The sequence below is a fragment of the Pieris brassicae genome, chromosome 1 (assembly GCF_905147105.1).
Source record: "Pieris brassicae chromosome 1, ilPieBrab1.1, whole genome shotgun sequence".
Lineage (NCBI taxonomy): Eukaryota > Metazoa > Arthropoda > Insecta > Lepidoptera > Pieridae > Pieris > Pieris brassicae.
This window is the reverse complement of record NC_059665.1, coordinates 19,770,416-19,792,170: the sequence shown is the minus strand read 5'-3', so window position 1 is coordinate 19,792,170 and position 21,755 is coordinate 19,770,416. Positions and strand designations below refer to the sequence as shown.

Sequence of the window (21,755 nt, the reverse complement as noted above, 5' to 3'; positions counted from 1 at the left end):
GTAGAGAATAAACAACAACATAACAAATTTTAACGATGTGAACAAGGCTTATGTTTTGTATGAAAATTGGTTTAGTATGTACTTTAACCCTCATGCGCCTAAAGAAGTTTCACTTCAAAAACTATCAAATACATGACATACAATTTTTATTCATTCCTTAGTTTAACAGGTTTACATATTGTATAGTATCAAATCACTGATGTAAACAAAAGTTAATTGATATAAATATTAACTTAAATTTAGTATGAAACTTAAATTTATATCTAAGATAATAGAGCACCGATATCAAATCAAAAATTAATTAAGGGTTATAATTTCATACCAGACTAGGTTTCTATTTTATAATCTTTATTAATCCCTTTGTCATTTCATTGAGTACTTTTCTCGGTGTTTTACAATTGTCACTTTTAAAAGTAAAAATATGTTTTAAACAATCAAGATATATAAATGACTTATTGTACTAAAATTTGATTTTTGCGTAAGTATACATAATAGTGACAACTCAAAATGTTCAAAATGGACATTAAAAATGTTCAAGCACAACACCAAACCCAAAGCTTTATGTTTTTTTAATTCCTTAATCAGCTGCTAATAAATCTTCTCCTAACATCATTTATCAATTCGCACTATTTTTAATGTTTTTCCCCGCTACATATGCTGATCTATGACCACAGATTTAGAGAATATATATTTAATAAATTCTTCTCATTCTCTTGCCAAATGCAATTGTACTGTAGAAAAAAAAGAATCAAATTTATGGTTTTTGCTATGAACCATCAATGTCAAATATAAATATTGTATATGGCAACTGACAAGACTTCTCTGTATATTACCTACCTTTATAGCTATATATATATACATATAGATGGCTCTTTTTAAAACGGTAGCCATTAAAGATGACCATAGCTATATATATATATATATATATATAGATAGCTCTTTTAAAACGGTAGCCATTAAAGATGACCATAGCTTTTATGAATTATTGCAAACAACAGCTTTTGAGATCACGCTAAAACATGGCGGATAAACGCCGTCTTCCTACACTGCCGAAACATTAATTGGCCGTTGACTACCGAAAAACGTGAGCGTTAATGTGTGTCTTTTCGTAGCACTGTCATGTGGTGTCATCCCGACTCACAACTTTTAGGCCTAGGCTACCGACTGTCGACACGAGCTGTAACACACTACTGTTAGGCATCTTGTCTAAGCTTCCTTTCCTCCGCTCAGGATATAGACATTAAAAATGACATTTGAGACAGATGACAAAAGTTTTTGTCATGTTTTAGTTAGGAATCACTGATGTTTGACGTTTCCGAATTGATCAATCTAATTTGAATTGGATATCTACACTCAGAGGTGATCAAAAAGAAAATAAAATAATAACTACAAATCAAATAAAGACCAAAATTTTTATTTGATAAAACAGCTACACATAATTTGTAACACTTATAAGTATAAATGGCTTCCCCTTCACCGAAATCTCCTGAACAAAATGAAAAATCCAAACAATACGACCGGCAACTTCGACTTTGGGGTGATCATGGACAATCAGCGCTTGAAAATGGTCATATCTGCCTAATTAACGCAACAGCTCTGGGAACGGAGATTCTAAAATCGATAGTTCTTCCTGGAGTTGGCGCCATAACCATCGTGGATGAAAACATAACCAGCGACGAGGACTTTGGGTGTAATTTCTTTCTTGAAACCTCTAGTAAAGGTTTAAACAGAGGCTCTGAAACTTTACGATTGTTATTAGAGCTTAATGACGCCGTTCAGGGTCACTCTGTACAGGAACCTCCAGATCAAATTCTAAAAGATAACCCTGATTTTTTTAAATCTTTTAATACAGTCATTGCAACATCATTAAATGAGAAGTTAATTAAAGATTTATCACAGCACTTATGGGATTTAAACATTCCTTTTATATTGTGTAGATCAGTTGGGTTTTTAGGTTCATTTAGAATACAGTTTAAAGAGCATGCAATTATTGAGACCCATCCTGATAATGAACGAGTTGATCTCCGTTTAGATGTTCCATTCCCTATTTTATCCCAATATTTCGATAGCATTAATATCAGTACTCTTGACCTAAAAGATCATGGCCATATCCCATGGATTGTCATACTATACAAAGCAGTACAGCAATGGCAAATCACAAATCCTGATAGATGGCCGATGAGCAGAAAAGAAAAAAATGAAATCAAAGAAATAATCCAGCAATATATTAGGATTGATGAAAATGGAGTGCCAATAACGGAGGAAAACTTTGAAGAAGCAAAAAGGGCAGTAAATACAGCATTGCTTCCTACATTTCTACCTGTTAAAATTCAGGATCTTATTTATAGCAGTGCAGCTATTAACTTGACTAAGGATAGTTCTGCATTTTGGATTATGTGTTCTGCCCTGAGAGGGTTTGTAGAAGCTGAAGGAAAAGGGAAGTTACCTGTCACAGGTGTATTACCAGATATGACAGCTTCCACAGAACATTATGTAAAACTGCAAAATATTTATCGGTGTCAGGCTGCAGCAGATGCAGAGATAGTTTATAGAAAAGTACAACAAATAGTATCACAGCTACAATGTGACACTATGAGTGACACTGAAGTCAAGCTATTTTGTAGGCATGCTCATGATTTACATTTAATTAAAGGATCTAATATAGCTTTAGAATATCAACCTGGTGGCCCGGTAGCATCTTACATAGCTAGACATTTAGAAGAACCTGATGTAATGATGGTGCATTACATTCTATTAAGAGCAGCTGACATGTTTAGATCTGAACATTGTCGTGCACCAGGAGAATGGGAGCCAGAAAGTGATATAGCAAAACTAAAAAATTGTGTCTCTAAAATATTGACTGATGTTTCTTGTTCCCCATTCCCTAAAGATGATCATATTCATGAAATGTGTCGTTATGGAGGTGCAGAAATCCATAGTGTGTCTGCTTTTCTTGGTGGTTGTGTGGCTCATGAAGCTATAAAACTAGTTACTAATCAATATAATCCTGTTAATAATACCTTTGTCTATGATGGAGCATCCACTAATTCTGCAACTTTTACATTTTAACAGTTTTACTCATTATATATTTTTGGTTCTGAATAAATCACTAATAACATAGCAATTTTATTTTTAATTAATATAACTTAGGGGTAGTGGTTATCTTTAAATAAATGTACATTGTTGTTCTTGAAGAGTGTATTTTCTTATAAGGCAATTTTACTTACCAGCCATAATTTAGAAAAATGAAACTAGGATTGTAAGATACATATTAAAATGAACATATATAAACTTTTTAATTATGAAATGAAATTATTTGTAAATAGTCTTCAATTTTATAATTATTATTCTAATAAGATTCTTTTTCATATATACAGCAGTAAATCAAGCCATGATAAAAATCAATTGTTAGTAGAACAACCTTACCTTAATTACCAAGGTAAATTATTTGCTCACCATTAATATGACATTTATGAAAGTCATTACAGATCAAATTTCATTTATTTAAGATTTGCAGTAAGAAATACGGCTACTTTGTCAACAAAGTTTAACGATAATTATATAAAAAACAAATCACATGACTCAAAAATTTTTTTTGGCTAAAATCCAGGTTGCGGATGCATTGGTAAGGTATATAAATAACAGTACAGTGTTTATATTATGCATAATATAATATACACCTGAAACTGTTGGTGTTAATACAACACAACATTTAAGATATCCCAAAGGACAACTGCAATTTTCACCTGAGCCATAGTTTCAATCTCAATGCATCTACTCCATTAAGATAATATCTAAATAAGCGTTTGTCTCTAACAAAGCCCAAATTTTCATACAGTTTCAGTGCAGGTTTATTTGTTATTTCTGTTTCTAATACAACTTCATCAGCATTGTCATCAATCATGACCTGGAATGAGTAAATAAAATCTTAGACATGTAATATATTCATTTTATTCATATTATATATGGAATAGATACCATGTAAAAGATTTAAATACTAGTTATTAAGATGAAACAGCTAAATCTATACTAGATAATGATGATCAAATAGTATTAAGCTTGATAATTTAATAAACTTATTTTAGATATTTGCTCACCTGTATTGCTTTTTGAACCAACTTTGATCCAATCCCTCTTTTTCTATATTTCTTATCAACTGCCAACATAGCAATGTAGCCTCTTTTAACAACATTGCGATGCATGTCTAACTTACATACAATGGCACCAATGCAATTTTTATCATGAATTGCCAAAAAGCAAAGCTTAGGCCAATTATGTATAAAATATCTATATGTGTAGATTGAATAAGGTTCAGATAAATCCTTCTGTATTAGTCTCATGATTTCAGGCATTTGTAACTCAGATTCATATGATACAATGAATATCTTTCCATCATTTTCCATATCTTGAAAATGATTTTCATCTTTCTCGACACTATCAAGAGTCCTTTTCTCATTTGATTCAGATGAACCATTCTTAGTATTCTCTGTGTGTTGAGTTAAGTCACTACAATGTACACTATTTACAAAAGTATCTTCACATGGAGATTGTTGTTCTGACGAATCATTAATAGGTTCATTATTAATTTTCGAATGTTCACTAGTGCCATTTGTTAGGTTATTGTGATGCTTTATATGAAGTGACTGTGATATCATTTCGTTCAACTTCTCTTCGCTATTGTCTATACTGTTTCCGTCAGGTGTTTCTGAAGGATCTTTGGAATTGATTGATTTGTTTTTCACGCTTGTACATTTAGAATTTTCTTTCACGTTTCCTACGTGATCATCTGCACGTTGACTCATGTTTTTGTTCGTCTAACTATTTATAATTATTTACACATTCAACGACTGTAAGCTCCTCCACCCATCACCTTTCCCATTAGTGAAATATTTTCTTGTCAAAATCATAGAAGAATATTACCGACATCTTGGGTGCTCAATATGCACTTTCCAATTATTAATAGAATTTTGTTTCCTTAGTTATGACAATATTTAATGACAAAGTAGCTGGTCGTCCTAAATTAGACATACGAAAATAATACTTTCAATTGATTAAAAATTTCCAATAAAAGTGTTAATTTACGAGCCTTCTACAATCACATTGCAAAAAAGATGCCATAGACTTTTTGACAATGACCATAGATGATAAATGAAAGTCTATATATATATATATATATATATATATATATACACACACATAGAAGGAAATTTCCTAGACGACATCGATAACAGATATTAATTTAGATAAAACACATCGAATTGTAAAGCTCGTGCGATTTTTTTATATTACTTATTTATGCGATTATTAATCTTTGATAATCGAAACTGAATCCAAATATATATATATATATTTATGATATTTTATGTAACCTACGTAGTCTGTAAATGATGTTCCATAGCTAAAAAATATAGAAGAAAATAAAATGAAAAAATATAATATTAAAGAAACACTTTATTGTTAAATGAAACTAGTATTATCAGGTATATTACCACAGGATAATATCACTTTGTTAAGTTATCGCATAAATTCTTTTAAAATGGCGTATACATTTGGTTTCTGTCGATAATTGAATTCGACAAAAAATAAAGGTTGTGAGATTGTTTGTTCGTGGCTGTGTGTCCTACGTGTGATTATAATTTTAGTTTTGGATGTAATAATTTTAGTCTGTTTTTGGCTTGTACATAGAAAATTTTATGTAAATTATAGTGGATCTTATTAATACTTATTTATCGTGGTCCTTATAAAATTAAAGTTTCATGTTTAGTCGTTTTTAACTTAAGCTTGTCTAATTTTCTACTTTTTCACTGGCCACCCTGGTATCTCCAACGGCAAGTGTTCTACTTGCCAGTTGCTGCGTTGAGCGTTCATGTTCAATTATCAGTACCGGGTAGATAGCCGGTGAGGCGGCGGCGTTATGTGTTTTTAGTGACTTACGATACGCGCGCCGCCTCTGCGTGAATTTCTGTAATTTTGTAAATAATTTTATACATTTACTACAGTTGTACTATGTTATATTTGGTGGACTTAATTTATGTTAAGAACTTAAAAAATATTTATAGGAGTGCTTCGTTATTATACATATTTTATACAAACGACACTTACATGAGTGAATTTGTTAATAATTCATATTAATATATAAAATAATTGTTGGATTGTTAAAAAAACATCAATACTAGGTGAAAAAATATCAAACGCTATAAAGTGCTAGTATGTTGTGCGTGGTTAATTAACGAATTTAATCGGTTAATATTGTAAATTCCTAAATAGGAGACTGTGAAAGTACGAGTTTTGATGATTTCAAAATCGACAATGGCGGAACGAGAGCGACCCGCAAAAACCCCCATCAGGGTGGGATTTTATGACATAGAGAGAACCATTGGCAAGGGTAATTTTGCCGTCGTTAAATTAGCACGACATCGAATAACGAAGACTGAGGTAAGGAAACTCTTAATGTAGAGTAATAAGTACAATTTAGTAGTAGTAGTAATAATTTACAATACCAAACTGACCATAGGTACTCCTAATATACCTAGGTATAACTCAACTGCTTTAATATGCATTTTGTTTTAACATGTAGGTATTCTGGCAAGAAATGCTTGTATTATTATGAGTTATAGAGTTAGTATGAGAGGTATCTATCTTACCTAGAATTATGCAGGTGTAAGTTTTATTGAGGCTTAGCATTACTGAAAATATAAAATAATTATGTCGGCGCTTACGTCGTCCAGCGCATCACATTTGCCCCTTCCAATACTACTACTACATAGCGATCACGACCGTTCTGTCAGGAGTTTACCGAATAAGATCTAAATAAATTTCTTTCATTATCAATGCCATCAAACATATGAAGCGATTTAATGGAAACATAAAATTAGGTTTCTTTGTATTGACGGTCTAGACGGTCTTATCTACATAATTATATACTATCTGGTTGGTACATTTTATTCTTAAAGAATAATGGAGAAGTGCGCAATTGCCATAATTATCTCTGTTGTTAAGCCAACAGCTTTATGGTTTAGTTAAGTAGTGTTCTTCGATTTTTAGGCTTACTACCGCAATCCGTCTGGTAAAGGAGTTAATACATCATGATGAATGATTACTGAAACCCGTGTGTTCTGAATTCACAACCACGTGACTTGACTTTATGGGTAGAGGTCTGTGTTTTTACCATAAAAATATAGATACAAAAGGTAGGGAGCATAGAAGGATATAACGTAGGTACGTTATATACTTATATTCTGTAGTCCTTTCTATAGTTGCACTGAACTACGAATAATATTTGACATTACGTATTCAGTTAGCATAGAAATTAATTTGTTATTAAAATGTTCTTTAAAAATCATCACGTGCGACGACGTTCCAATTAAGTGTCAACCATTAATTAAATGGGACAATAACCTGCGTAGCGATTAGATTGACGAAAGTTCAATTTTGACTTTATAATACTTCTACCTACCAATTCGTTAAAAATATGTATATTTTATGGAAAAGTTTTGTTTTTCAAATGACATCTATATGAAACAAGCCAATTAGTTAAACATGTTTTTATTAAACCACGTTGTATCAGATAATAAACCAATAAGTAATCGTACTAAATAATTGGCTGTTGGTTTAACTATTTTAAGTTTCTTAATTATTGTGTATAATTCCACGTTTATTAACGACGTGTGCTATATAATACAAAATCGTGATATGGATTAATGAAGGAATCCACGTTACGTACTCTTGAATATTATTCGGCTGTATACAGTTATAATTATTACGGATTAGACAAAAGGCATTTGAACTGAACATCTATCCAAGAAGTAGGTCGTTGGCCGAATACCGGCGTTGTCGTGAATGACTCACGATATTTAAATGGACGACTACACTTTCAAACTTTGATTTATGTTTAATTAGAGACGCGTTTGTTTAGAAAGCCGCAGCAGACACAAGTGGATTGCGTGCTCAATGCACTGAAATAACGTTTTGGTTGCGGCCTTCAGTTGAACATTGAACGAGATGTTTGCATTGTTGATATGCCACGAAATGTAATCAAATAAAGTGTTCCATTTTTTAATAGTATTTATTGAGTACAATGGCAAGGGTAGCAGGATTTGTTACAGCTTGCTGGCATACTCTCTCATTCTCCATAATTTGTTACATGAAATATAGATAAAAAAATATAGAATTAAGAAAAGAAAATTCGATCAATGCATAACAAAGGGTGAATGCGTATTTATCATTGTATCCCCATCTGTTTCAAAACAGACTGCATACTATTTTCGTTCTATCGAATAGGTTAGTACTGACTTAACATCTGCGAAATATTTCGAAGAACATAATCATCAATCAGTAAAAGTCGGTTCAGTGTGAGGTCGATCCAGAAATATAGCGGCCTTGTGTGCGTTGCATGGATTTTTGGCTTTTTCCCGTTTACCATTAGCGCCAAGGTGATGGTCAATACTGTGTCATCACTTCGACAGATTGAATGACACGTCTGTCAATCAAATAACCTTCTTAAATAAATAGCAACCTACACGGATGTGCTATGTTTATGACTTAAATATGTAGCTCGCTGTTCTATGTTTACCTACTAATACCTGATTATTAATGAGGATTTTCTAAAGACAAAAGTCTTCGGACATCTTATGGCTTTTATGAACTTTTATTTCGCAATGTAAACTAAACTAAAGCGGCGGTGTATTAAGATCTAAAAAGTGCCGGAAAATCGTCCCATAAATCCTCTTCCTTAGAAGAGAAAATCGTAGCCTTTCTCTATCTTTTGACGAATGTTAGGCTAGCACGAGTGCATGAAATGCGTGTTAATTGATCTCACGCGTTGATTCATACCAAAGACAGAAAGTGACCATGTCTACTTTGCGTGATCAGACTTGAGAAGAATATACGATACATATTTAAATGAGCTAATAAATATTATAATAATCGTGACTTTTGCTCAAGCATTTGTAAACGTATTTAGTTTTTTGCTTAGATGGGGGACTCGTAGCTGAACGACCTATATATAGAGATCGATTAACGTTAGGGGCGCAAATTGAAAAATATACTTTGAGAGTTATTCTTTGAAATAGAAATTTTTGACATCAGATTTGTCAAAAATTGACATACAGGAATCATAGTTCGCTCTAAATCTCACCCTAAACATTTTGTCACCGACCAAAGATGGTCATTGCCGCTTTGCAGGTCCTTTTCGGCCGCATGCTTGGTTCTTTTTTAGTGGAATGCTTAAAGCGACCGGTTTTTGCGAGATTTTTTTTTGACTTTGACAGGAAATCTTTCCGCCCAGTTCAGTTTACATTGCGCGCAAAAAAATGTGCGCTTGACGCAAATGCGTTATCTATTTTGGATTTCTGCGTCAGAGTTTGTTATCTGCGCGTTTTGGCGGTCACCACTTCTATATTTGTGGTTGGACTTTCATTTCTGAATGAATACAGTTTGGTCAAAGAGATGTATCAATATTATTCGTAGAAAACAAAGCCTACTCCATAACTATTCAACAGCTACCGATTCATGTGCTTAATCGCAAAACAAGCGGGTAAATAAAAATGCGTATACAAATTATTTTACTTGGTTTTGTTTATTATCTTACTCCATACATTGTCATTAACATTTTTGTTTCATAACTACCCGTAGATTTCACAATTTAATTTAATTTTAATAAATAAAGCGCTTACTTATGATGTACAAGATTACATATGTACCATCTGTTCGTTAAATAAGTAAACCTGTTATACTATTTTCTTTAAACACATACTAATAATAAAATAAACAAGAAAATGTTATTCAACAAGATACATATGTACTTGTGACGTCACGTATTTATTTTGTAAACCGCTTTGTCTTATCTCTCGATAACTGTATCCAAAAGAATGAATTTGCATTTAAGTTTTTGTTTTCTTGAACACGAATAGCAATTTCAGTAAATATCTCATGCGCTCGTTGAAGCATGTTTTACATGGACAAGTGTCTGGTAAAATCGAGTGGCGCTACGATGATTTTTCTTTTATAGAGAATCAATAATAATAATAATGGCTTTTATTTACATGCATATCCCTATCACACAATATCATACATCAAATCATACATTATAAAAAGGAGAACAAAAATAAATTAAAAGACAATAAATGTAATGTTTTACTGCTAAAATCAAATAAACTCATCGTTAATAAAATACCTTAGGGCCTTATTACACTGGCGATTTGCGAGCGATTTGAAAGCGACGCGACTGCGCAGCGCACGTTTTGTACACTCAGTAGCAAAATGGATTCTGACGAGGAAACGCTACTGCTGGCTTTGTTACTTCGAAGACGCAAGATGCGAAAGCTAAAGCAGGTACGACGAATATGGGAGGATCCATTATCAAGCAATCGACTGGGAGGGAGCGACTACTATGCGCTTTTCTGCAAACAAGTTTAAAAAAATCCAAAAAAATGGTCCTACCTGCGAATCACCAGTTCTACATTTTATGATTACGTGTTTGATACAAAATGTCTTACGACATGAAAACACATATCTAAGAAAGTCAGTGTCTCCAGAAGAAAAGCACTTGTTTAAGTACACATATGAAAAACCATACCTATTTTTATCGAGAAAGAAATATTAAAATTTTACAAGCTGTTAAACATAGTAAACATAAACCCCTAAACCGGTTTAACCAGATAGCAAATGTCACTAATCTGGTGATTGTGGTCAATGCAATGGCGAATTCCAAGATTTCCGAGTAGAGAGTAATTACTCTCTACTCTAATCTAATCTTGGAATAAGTTAAGTTAAGTCAATTATTTTGAGGGCGCATGTACAAAATGGCGCCGCGAGAACGCCGCGATGGCGCAGCGTGGTCGCGGCGTTCACGCTGTCGCGTCGCTTTCGAATCGCTCGATAACCGCCAGTATAATAAGGCACTATGGTTTTATAATCGAACGCCTAGCCTGTCTCTTTTTCTTATTAAGCAAATAACATTAGGTACTTATAGACATATGAAATTGGCGTTTTGTCGTACTGGCCACTGACCTCAAATATCTCCCCTTTGGTTAGGAATTCCAAATTCAATTTTTGCATGCATGCAATTCGTGCATTTGTTTTTTCGAAAACTATGATTCATTTCATTTTCCCGTTTTAATTTTTTTTCTTGGCGTCACTCTATTTATATCGCGGCTCGAACGATTAATTATATGAATGGCGGCAGTGTCGTAAAATAAAACAGTGCGTTTTTATTTTCAACATTTTCGTTCTGCAAAATTTCGACCTGCAGAAGAAGCACCGTGGAAGGCCGGAGACCAAACGATAACGAAGAATTGAAGGCTATTGTGGAAGCGTATCCATCGCAAACTACATCTGACTTGCTGTTGTTAGTGATAAAACTGTATCAATTTACATGAAACAAATTGGGAATGTGAAAAAGCTTAAAAGGAGAGGTTGAGATACACCCATCTCACGAATTAAGTGAAGCAAATCGACAAACACGCGCTGCCTTACATTACTCAACCTGAACCATAATGAAGGGATTTTAAATCGAATCATTACCTGTAATGAAATATGGATCCTATACAATAATAGGAAGCGCTCATCGCAATGGCATGAACACATCCGAACCAGCCAAGTCCAGCCCTAAGCGAAAATTTACTCCGAAAAAGTTACTTGTGAGCGTTTGGTAGACTAGTGCCGGGGTCGGTCACTATAACATTCTTAAATATACGATTACGGCAGATGTCTATTGTCAGCAACTGCAAACCATGATCGAAAAGCTAGCTACTAAACAACCAAGGTTGGTCAATCGCTACTACGCCACTGCTGCTACACGACAACGCTAGACCACACACTGCACAACGGACTGCTACCAAATTAGAAGAGCTTCAATTGGAATATCTAAGACGCCCACCGTACTCCCCGGACCTACCTCCTTCAACAGATAACAATGTTTTTCGAAATTTGGATAACTTCTTGCAAGGTCAAAATTTCAACATTGATGGGGCGAATTCAAAGATTTTATTGATTCTCGTTCGAATGGTTTTTCGAAAGGGATCAATGAACTACCTATAAGATGGCAAAACCGCATAGATAGCAACGGTACATAGTTTGATTAAAAGGATATGTTGAATTTAAAATAATCTACCTTTGTGTTTTGTTAGTCCGATACAAAACGCCAATTTCATATGTAAGGACCTAATATATCAGATCAATAACCGAGCTCGACCTTAAACATCCGTATATTCGTGACATTTAAATTTTGTATCCGTCCGAACGCTTTAAATAAATTGTACGAGTCCTTACAAATTAAAAATGTAAACTGACAGTAACTGGTAAATTGAATTCAGGGCGTAGTATGTACTACGGGGTGGGGGTATTAGAATGGAGTGCACTACGCCTCCCCCTTACTACGAGTACCTGACAGATTGCGATTTTTCTCAACAAAGGCTACGAACTGAAACGTTCGTTACATGACTTTTCATATTTTGAATATTCCTGGTATATTTAGCATGAATTTTAACAGGTCATCAATGAAGTATCCAAGTTAATATTAGGGTGGATTAAACAGGAATAAAAGCGGTTAATTTAAAGATAAAGTTATTGAAATCTATAGAAAAGAAAGAAATATGAATCTTTCAATAAAAACCTTTTACTATGACGTAAATCGTTTGACGTTTATTCAAAATGTGACGAGATTGATAATACAAACATAAAATGCAACCTATGTAATCTCAAGTCGGAAAATAGGGAGGCTTACGGGGGTGCGTGCCTCCCTCTCGCACGTGTCCCGTCTCGCTCACACCATATTGATCGTAGTCTAGACTTGTTGATAGCTGTTTGACCCAGGGTTGGATGTCCTGCGAACTAAAGTAGTCCTTTGACTGTCCTGGGTAGTCTTTAATTAGAATTTCTTTGTAGGCCGTAAAAAGGGTTAAAATTTGTAGAGATAAAACGATTAATGCCTTGCACATTTTTATTATTATATTAGTAAATTATTTACCTTTAAAAAAAACTTATTAACATATTTTTTTTAGATATTTTACGTTTTTACATCTATTCTATAGCATCTCTTATACTTGTATATCTACTCACATATTCTACAGTTAAAGACCATATTTAAATCAAATAAATCAATAATTATATATATATATATATGTCAAGAAACAGATAATCGGTAAAGTCTTTGTCGTCATAAAGAGATTTCAATCTACTACGTCAATATAATAGGTATTTTATGTTGCGGTTTATCTCATAATTATATGATAACCATTGACGCAAATCATTGTTTGGATTTGAGATGTTCAATACATAGGAATACTTGATGTTGATGATTTCCAGGTATAAAATAATAATACTAACCTGATATTCAAATATAATTTCGTAATTCACATACAGCTAACATATGTATACAACAAAATACAATTATACCAAACATATATCCAATGCTGGAATACATAATAAATACAAAATGTATACGAAAAGAAAAAATCAATAAAAATTATTTAATTCGTAATATGGTATATACGTGAGGGTTTTCTGATGATGCAGGTGTAAATGTAAGTGTACCAATATCTTAAAAGATTACTTAGATTGAGGTACCTTAGTATTAAAAAAATAATTTACGTGACCCGAGTCTTAAATGACCTCTAGAAATAATTACACCGCACAGAGCTAATTTGTAAAACCGCAGCTGTGCCTACTCAACAGTATCTGTACACAACCACGGCTTATGATAATATAGATTTATATATTTACTTAATTAATAAACGTATTTTTGTATTGTACCGAATAACATTTCATTTTCACATGTATACCATTATTAAATTATCTCTAAAAATCTATAATAATCACGATTCTTCTTTTAGAATAGCAAATTGGGAAAGGATTTCAGCCATACCTATATTTATTACAAAAAATCAATCTTATTGCACCGCAGTAAAATTTCTCATCTGTCAATTACAGCGCAAACACAATTTGCCAGAAAGAGCCGCTTAGCTAGCTATCGTCCACGTCGTATCCCTTTTGATTATTTACATATGTTTATAATGCCTTGTTTTGTTCCATTATCAATGTCTTAGTAATTCTATATCTTATTTGCACTTCTTGCGCTCAGACTATTTAATTTTATTTTCCTGACAGCGGTTGCCTAGAAGAGATCGGTCGAAGGAGATAAGGCCAGTTGCCCTCCTTTTTATGTAATTATTTGCAAAAAAGTGTAAATAATTGTATGAATAATGAAATTCTTATTCGGGAATATTTACAGTCAATTTGATCTATGTCACGTAGGCGATTGAGTGGATTCAATGTCGTCCGGAGCACTTATACAGTCACGAGGTAGATTAAATAGTTTATAATATCAATTATCGGTGGTAACTTAATCACACTTGATGAGGACGGCTAGTCAATGACAATACTTGCGTCATACGTTCTTTATGTACATTCTTTACTTTCTCCTGCGGCTTCACACGCTTATAATGTGCAAGCACACAAAAAACATAAACGTATACAAAAAAACTTAGATATTTTAGTTTAAGTAACTGTGAGGTGGGTTTGCGTTAATTCATTGGTATTTACGTGGTATTTTGGTATACGTTATTTTTTAGTTATCTGTAGTTTAATAAGATAACAGCGTACCAAAAAAAAACCGCTTTGTAGTATTGGTATAGCTAAGTGTAGAGTGGCTAAAATTAAAAAAAAAAAAAATTATTTATTTTAATTTTATTAACATTTCGTTACATTACAATATAAAAATTGAACATAAATGAAAAGGGCAATTGGCGGCCTTATCGCTGTCGAGCGATCTCTTCCAGGCAACGACTGTGAGTAAAGAAAAAAAATGTATTAAATTACATAAGGTAGGCAAGAAGTGCAGAAATACCTATTACATATAGTCATAAAGAAGAAACTAAGGAACAAAAAATAAAATAAACTAATACTGGATACATGAAAAAGAAAAAGTAAAAAGTGCACATGATTCACGATAATCCAAAAGGTAACTGTATTTATTATTTAATAAATGGTTTATTAATTTAAAGAACTATTCTCTATAGTCTTAACTTCACGTGGTACGTCAAATTGTCGTCAAACTGCTTTATAAGTACTTCAAATAAAGTACATCATACTTGAATGAAATTATATGAGATACATTAATTAATAAGAATCTATGAAACATTGTTTGCAAGACTTCCAGTCGCTTACTCTGTTGCACAAGAAAGAAAATACCTAAGTATGCGATCGATAAAGGGGACGCTTATCGCGATAAATACAGAGAAATGGGCACATACGTAAAACTTATAAACTGATATAATTAAGGCTGGACTATACTATAATGCCGTGTTAGAATTTCAGTGGCCTTCTCCATGAAGTATCTTGGTCTTGTTTTGGATGGTCGCTGGAATTTCGAGCCCCATTTTAAATCTCCTGAAGGGAGACTTGTGAGAGCAGCAGGAGCACTTGGCAAGCTCTTGCCTAACCTTGGAGGTCCATGTCAGAGTGTGCGTCGGCTGTACTGTGGAATCATTCGCAGTATGGCCCTATACGGGGCCCCTATTTGGGACGATGCGCTGAGCAGGCTGACTAATCGTGTGCTTTTACGGAGGCCGCAGCGAGTGATTGCGGTTCGGGCAGCTCGCTGTTACCGTACCGTGTCGTTCGAGGCGGCCTGTGTGTTAGCTGGCACTCCTCCCTCGGAGCGGGAGGTAGAACTCCTCGCTACCTTATGCCGCGCGAAAGCTGAGGTAATAGTTAGCGATAACCATTCGTGGGGGAAAACTCTTTTCGAAAGGTGGTTGGACGACCCGGCTACGCCTCGAGCTGGTGCTTTAACAATAGAGGCTATTCGCCCAGTCTTGAAAGACTGGGTGGATAGACGGTGGGGTGCTGTGACATTTCGACTTTCGCAGGTACTGTCTGGGCATGGATGCTTTGGGCGGTATCTGCATAAGGTGTCTAGAAGGGAGATGCATCCGTTGTGCCACCACTGTGGCGCTCCAAATGACACGGCGGAGCATACTGTGGTTGAGTGTGTCACCTGGACAAGGGAGCGTCATGACCTGGTATCGGTCATAGGGGCGGACCTCACTTTACCTGGTATTATACTAGCTATACTAGGCCTGGAGTGCAATGGTCTCCTTCTGTGAGCATGTAATGCTGCAGAACGAAGAAGATGCTGGAACTACTATATAGTTCCAGCATTTTATTAACAATTAGGGAAATGGATAACAGAATTGTAACTGTTGTATGTGGTAATCTATTGACAACTTTGAGTTATCAAAATATCACCACCAGGAATATCTAAGATATATAAAATAGGGCTTCACGTATTGGATTTATTTATACATTACTTTTATATAATGTATATTTATAACTTATAACTTCAACATTCGAAATGTCTGTAATATTGACAGCATTTCATTGCTGAATCGCAGTTCTAGTTCGCTATGAAATGTAACGTGTTGCAAAATGTGTGTTATATAAAGGTTTGTTTATTCAGTATTTAATTAACAGTAAAGTAAACCGATATTTAAAATGTAGTTTACTATTGTTGTGTGTTAAATTATTACGTTATTACAGTATATATATTATGTAGGTGATCGTTTGATTTGCGTCAATATGATATTTTTAATTTGTTTTATTAAAATATCAGAAACACCGAAACAGTTGGATTTACGCCAAGGAATCAAGTGGTGTATAGTTTTACAATCTTTAATGTAGTATCTCAGCATCGGTACTTTATTATGTGACAAACTAAATGCATATAAAAACATCATTCTTTATTTAAATAAAGTTTGACAAATTTATACTACAATCCGTACAATATGTACTTATACTACAGTCCGTGTGTCCCGATAAATGTTAAAATTCTTTTTAAGTTTTCACCTGTTAAGTTTACCCTTTGCTAGCTTCTCAAAAGTTGAATGACACGAGGTTAATGACCTACTGCGCTTAAAAAACAAACGTCACTATTTTAATTAGAATACGTAAACAAGAGGTGTTAAAGATGAGTAATATTTCTTATTTAATATTCATAAGATTGATAAATATCAATTTTTGAACTAATAATTTTCGAAACTTCATATTTAAATATTTTATTACAATCCTGTCAGTGTTATCTTTATACAAGTCTTATCATCCGTAAGAGTTACTTGACAGCGCTTAAAAGAATCGTAAATATTAACGACGTCAATGTTTCCTTTCTATTTTTAAATAAAGTAGTATGTATTCTTGGCCTAAGCGACTTTCTAGTGAACATAACTTTCTGCATTATTAAAAGATGGTATACTGGAAAACCGTGCAACACAATTAGTTCCTATGACGTGGAAACTAAATTATAAGCGAAGATCGAGACAATGAGGTCAATGTCGGAGCCTCTACCGGACATATCAACAAACTGTTACAAGCATGACCCAGTGGAAATAAAGCAGATTCGAATTACTATAAACCCCTTAATTAGAGAAAGATTTATGTAAATTTTAAAACTGCATTTTGTCTTAATTCATGTATAAGACGTCACAAGACAGTATGAACATACGTGAATCATATTTTATCGGATTGCGGTTCGAAAGTGAATATTGAAACAGTTTTTGTCTGATCGTAATCATAAATATTTACTGGACTTTGAATAATAACATTATCTCGACGCGTGCTTTATAATCTGCTTAAAAATATTTAGTCTAGAATACTTATCGGGCTGTAATAGCGGAGGTCCTATACCAACAATTGTTACTCATCGAGCTCAGAATATAATGAATATGAGTACAAGTTTTAAAATCGTGTTTCGTGGTTGGATGATTGAACAGACATTTCTTTTCTTTAATTTAAGTTCTTCTTTAAACATAATATTTGAACATAAAATTACTCATACTAAAAAAAACTAAAGATAGTTTCCAGTATTGAATTTAAACATTTATTGAGCGTGAGGTCGTCTCTAATCGCGTCAATTGGCGAGTGACGCCCGCGTGACGTCAGTAGCTAAAGGCAAATCACCGAATAACTGTTTTCTTCCGTTTAAAGATTTAGCTGGATTTATTACTTTTTTGATGTAATTTTTAGTTTGTTTTTTTTAAAGCGGTAATCAGAAGAAAACAAAATCTTACTTAGAAATAAGCGTCCATTCGAATTTAGTCCGAACAAGATTCTTTGTTTTGATACTATAATGGATTTTGATAAACGATATTGGGGGCTTTAGCAAGTTTAATTCTTGAGAATGTGATAATCTTTTATTTAGAAAACATTCTAATACATAATACATGTTTATGTTTACCAGTCTACAGTCTATGAAACATTGTTTATGCCTGTTTTAAAAATAAATCAATTCGACGAATGTTCCTTTTTCTTTTTGTCAAGAGCAAAAACATCTTATGTACTATCTGTGAATCTTAACGCGTGTCTCTTAAACATAAAGACAGATCTAAGGGTTTAACACGGACCTATAATGTGATATATTTGAAATGATCTCCACTGCCTTAATAACTCGCCTTCTATAATCTGAATAACTTGGACGTTAGGAAAAACTATAAGAACATAGTCTGGGGTTTTTGCTGGAGTCGCAGCGGACGAGTTTCGTCGTAGTACTAACATTATCAACGATATCGGCTACGTTTTCGGACAATGACTCAGGCTTATTTGTACAACTGTTTGCTAATTGATTTTTTACTTATCTGTACTAATTATAATTATGAGTTTGTTGAGGGCTTGAGCGCTGTCACACGTGGTTTAAAGTATTCTTATGTTGCGTTCTATTTATCGAGGAAGGTTATATGTACACCCTTTAGTAATTTCCACAAGAAATGAAAGCCTAAGAGCTACCGAATTAAAATCATAAACATAAGGATTTGCTATACGGAAAACCTGTTTTAATAACATTTATTATATTTCCATGGCATCACGTTATTGGAATTTCATAACATGAAGACGTGAGCTGTATGTAATGAAATCTCCATTAGGATGTGGGGCAGACACATTACTGGGTCTATATCTTTGAAAGTTTTGGTTAAGACGAGTTGATAGAAAGGAAAATTAATTGCCGAAAATAATAGTTTATACTTTATAATATGAATTTTACATTGAATTTTTTGTTACAGGTAGCAATTAAGATAATAGATAAATCACAACTAGATGCCAGCAATCTTCAGAAAGTCTACAGAGAAGTGGATATTATGAAACGACTGGACCATCCTCATATTATTAAGCTCTATCAGGTGAGACTTATTGATTTTTATACTGTACCGCCTACTTCAATATTTTTCTTCACAGTGTAACACTAACAATGGCAAAGTTCATACAATAATGGGTTTGCCGTATGTAAATTACGTGGTAAGTTTGCTGCAGTGTTCTGTACCTTTAATAGCGATAACGCGACATTTTTGTATACAATTTCGATATAGATCTTTCAATTTCCGTAGCGCTGATATCGAAATATTGCGATTTTGTGGGAAAACTTTGAACAAACAATAACTGGGTCCACAATACTGTGTAACTTCCAATACCCAAAGTTGCGCTGTTGGCCTTAAGGACCCTTATGGCTCAGAGGCAGTTGCGACAACAGCGCTACGGATTTTGAGAGAACTGCATCGAACTTGCATACAAAAACGTCGGCATCGTTATTGGATGTTATTAGAGTACGGGCACAGATCACGTTTAATATAGGCAAATATTGACTCTATTAAACATATTCATATATACATGTATGATTTATGAAGCGCTTCTACGATCGGGCAACATTACCCTTTTTTCCACATACTTCCGTGCAATTTTCCGTCCGCACAAGCTTAGGTTTAACCATTTAAATCGACACAATGGCCTATACCGTTAGGCTTATTGCATCGTTCTGTATGTACTTGTGTCGTTAAATGTCACGTGAAATTGTCATTAGTATCGTTTGTACGTGGTTTGATTGTTCAACGTTAACGCATCGTCATTTGTTTTTGAAAATGACACATGGTTCGGCGGTTTGTCTCGTCTTCACAGGGATTGTTTAAAGTATTTTAGAAATGAACTAATATTGCTCCGGATTCAGCATCTTCATGGTGAAATGAATTTTAAAATTTAAAATAAAAATCCAGTAGATTTTATTCGTTACAAACAAACAAATCTAAGTTTCTACATAGTATGCACGTATGTACATAGTATGACTAAATAAACTGAGTCGTAAATATGAAACTTATAAATCCCTAAATGTGCAACTATATGTGTTATACGAAGTAAACAATAGTCTTAACATATATTACATGTTATCCTTATCACTCTCATGTGACTTTAATAGCGAGTAAATGTGACAAAACATTTGTATAAGTATTTTAGAGGTTGATGTTGTATTCATTGTCTGTTTATAAACTTTAAATATTAATATTATAGGTATTTTAATATGTAATACACTAGCTCTAGTCATATTTAAATATACATTACAAATTTATTAACAATTTAAAAGACTTTATTTTCGTGTATTACGTACATAATTTCTCAAAATTAGTTTCTATAACGCCATTATTGTGGTTTTCCGTGTGATAAGCACAGTTATAATCAATGGTCCAATTAATAACATGGGTTTTATTGTTGAAGTACGGTTGAGAACTATGTAATTATTTAAAACCTCGGTAATACATACTTTAAATAATTAGCTTTAATTCTAGCGTGAATGGGTGGTATTACTTATTGCATACCTATACCTACATGGGCTATAATAACCAGTGCATAACCCAATCTAATCTATAAAGTTCACTAAATAGTTTCCGACTTTATATGAATTGCAATGTAGCCTATACAATCATTATGGCTAATAAGTAATATTATGACTTAATTTTCTATAATACTAGTAAATAGCTTTAACTAAATAATGTTTATTAATATTCTTTGTGTTCTGCAATGTTAAGGTTTTCGAGATTGCTGCATTTGCACTTATATCAACTAGACTAATGTTAATAACTCAAAAGGTTTAGTTCTGTTTAGGCGTATAGTTCCCGTTGTATGATGAAGTTGGATTGCCTCAGACCCATTCTTTAGTTAGCTAAAGCATTTTTGAACTTTCAATAAACTCTGACTCTTTTATTTATTAAAAACAGTTTCAACAACGAGACAACTTGTCTTAACAGAAATAGACAAACGACTACTTTTGTTAGTGTAATTGGACTAAATAATTTTTCACTAGTAAAGTGTAAATTCATTTTAGAAATCTATTTGAAATTAACAGACTTTACGTATTGATTTAAATAAAGATATATTAAACACTCAGTAATTTGTCAGTATATAATTCCAATATGTACTTTAAAACAAGTGAAAAGATTTGGTCTAAGCCTACTAAATCTCACCATATTACTCGTGTGATAAGGCACGGAATGTTATCTCATTTATTATAGTTAAACATTAATTTAAAAAGCTCTTATAAAATAAGCTCCTATGTAACTTAAATTGGAAGGTGAAGTTGGAGGCTTGAAGCACATCATTATTTTGGTCGGGTGCTAACAAAGTTAAGAGCGCTGCTAGAATACATTAACTCGTGAGTATCTACTAACTACGGTTCATATCCAATTAAATTAAGTATAAACAATTATTATTTACGATTTAATTAATATAATAATTATAGTGATGAGATTGTATTATCAAACGTTAAAAATGATTGTTATGATTATTTATGGACACGTTTATAGTAGGTACACATGGTAAAAATATAGTCATGTAAGTTTTTAATATATATTTATAAGTGAGGAGTTTAATGCTAGTGGTTTCAACGTGCGACTCTCATCCTTGGAATCGTAGGTTCGATCCCCGGATGTGCACCAATGAACTTTCTG

General features: G+C 33.3%; 3 protein-coding genes across 6 annotated transcripts in view; 2 read left to right on the top strand and 1 right to left on the bottom strand.

Moving 5' to 3' along the window:
• The first annotated feature begins 1,300 nt into the window (after window positions 1-1,300).
• Window positions 1,301-3,170, top strand: LOC123716598 (NEDD8-activating enzyme E1 regulatory subunit). The gene has a single exon (XM_045672427.1). The coding sequence runs from the start codon at window positions 1,462-1,464 to the stop codon at window positions 3,067-3,069; it is 1,608 nt and encodes a 535-aa protein (XP_045528383.1). The 5' UTR covers window positions 1,301-1,461; the 3' UTR covers window positions 3,070-3,170.
• Window positions 3,171-3,652: 482 nt separating this feature from the next.
• Window positions 3,653-5,114, bottom strand: LOC123716614 (N-alpha-acetyltransferase 30-like). Its single transcript, XM_045672451.1, has 2 exons — window positions 4,098-5,114; window positions 3,653-3,907 (listed from the first exon to the last, which is right to left on the bottom strand). Exons 1-2 carry the CDS (start codon window positions 4,800-4,802, stop codon window positions 3,743-3,745), a joined length of 870 nt encoding a protein of 289 aa, XP_045528407.1. The 5' UTR covers window positions 4,803-5,114; the 3' UTR covers window positions 3,653-3,742.
• A 758-nt stretch (window positions 5,115-5,872) lies between these two features.
• The window catches only part of LOC123720195 (serine/threonine-protein kinase SIK2-like), a 48,972-nt gene continuing 33,089 nt past the window's right edge, over window positions 5,873-21,755 (top strand). For all 4 annotated transcript variants that reach the window (XM_045676732.1, XM_045676740.1, XM_045676755.1 and 1 more), the window contains exons 1-2: window positions 5,873-6,435; window positions 19,050-19,166. In XM_045676732.1, the coding sequence (XP_045532688.1) occupies window positions 6,292-6,435; window positions 19,050-19,166 (261 nt within the window). In that variant the 5' untranslated portion in view covers window positions 5,873-6,291. The remainder of the gene's footprint in view (window positions 6,436-19,049; window positions 19,167-21,755) is intronic.

Bases quoted from the DNA above. Each gene is read 5' to 3' on its own strand.
- LOC123716614 (XM_045672451.1), bottom strand. From the start codon at position 4,802: ATGAGTCAACGTGCAGATGATCACGTAGGAAACGTGAAAGAAAATTCT. The intron at 3,908-4,097 runs GTGAGCAAATAT...TACTCATTCCAG, and splicing joins TGGTTCAAAAAGCAATACAG to GTCATGATTGATGACAATGC.
- LOC123716598 (XM_045672427.1), top strand. From the start codon at position 1,462: ATGGCTTCCCCTTCACCGAAATCTCCTGAACAAAATGAAAAATCCAAA.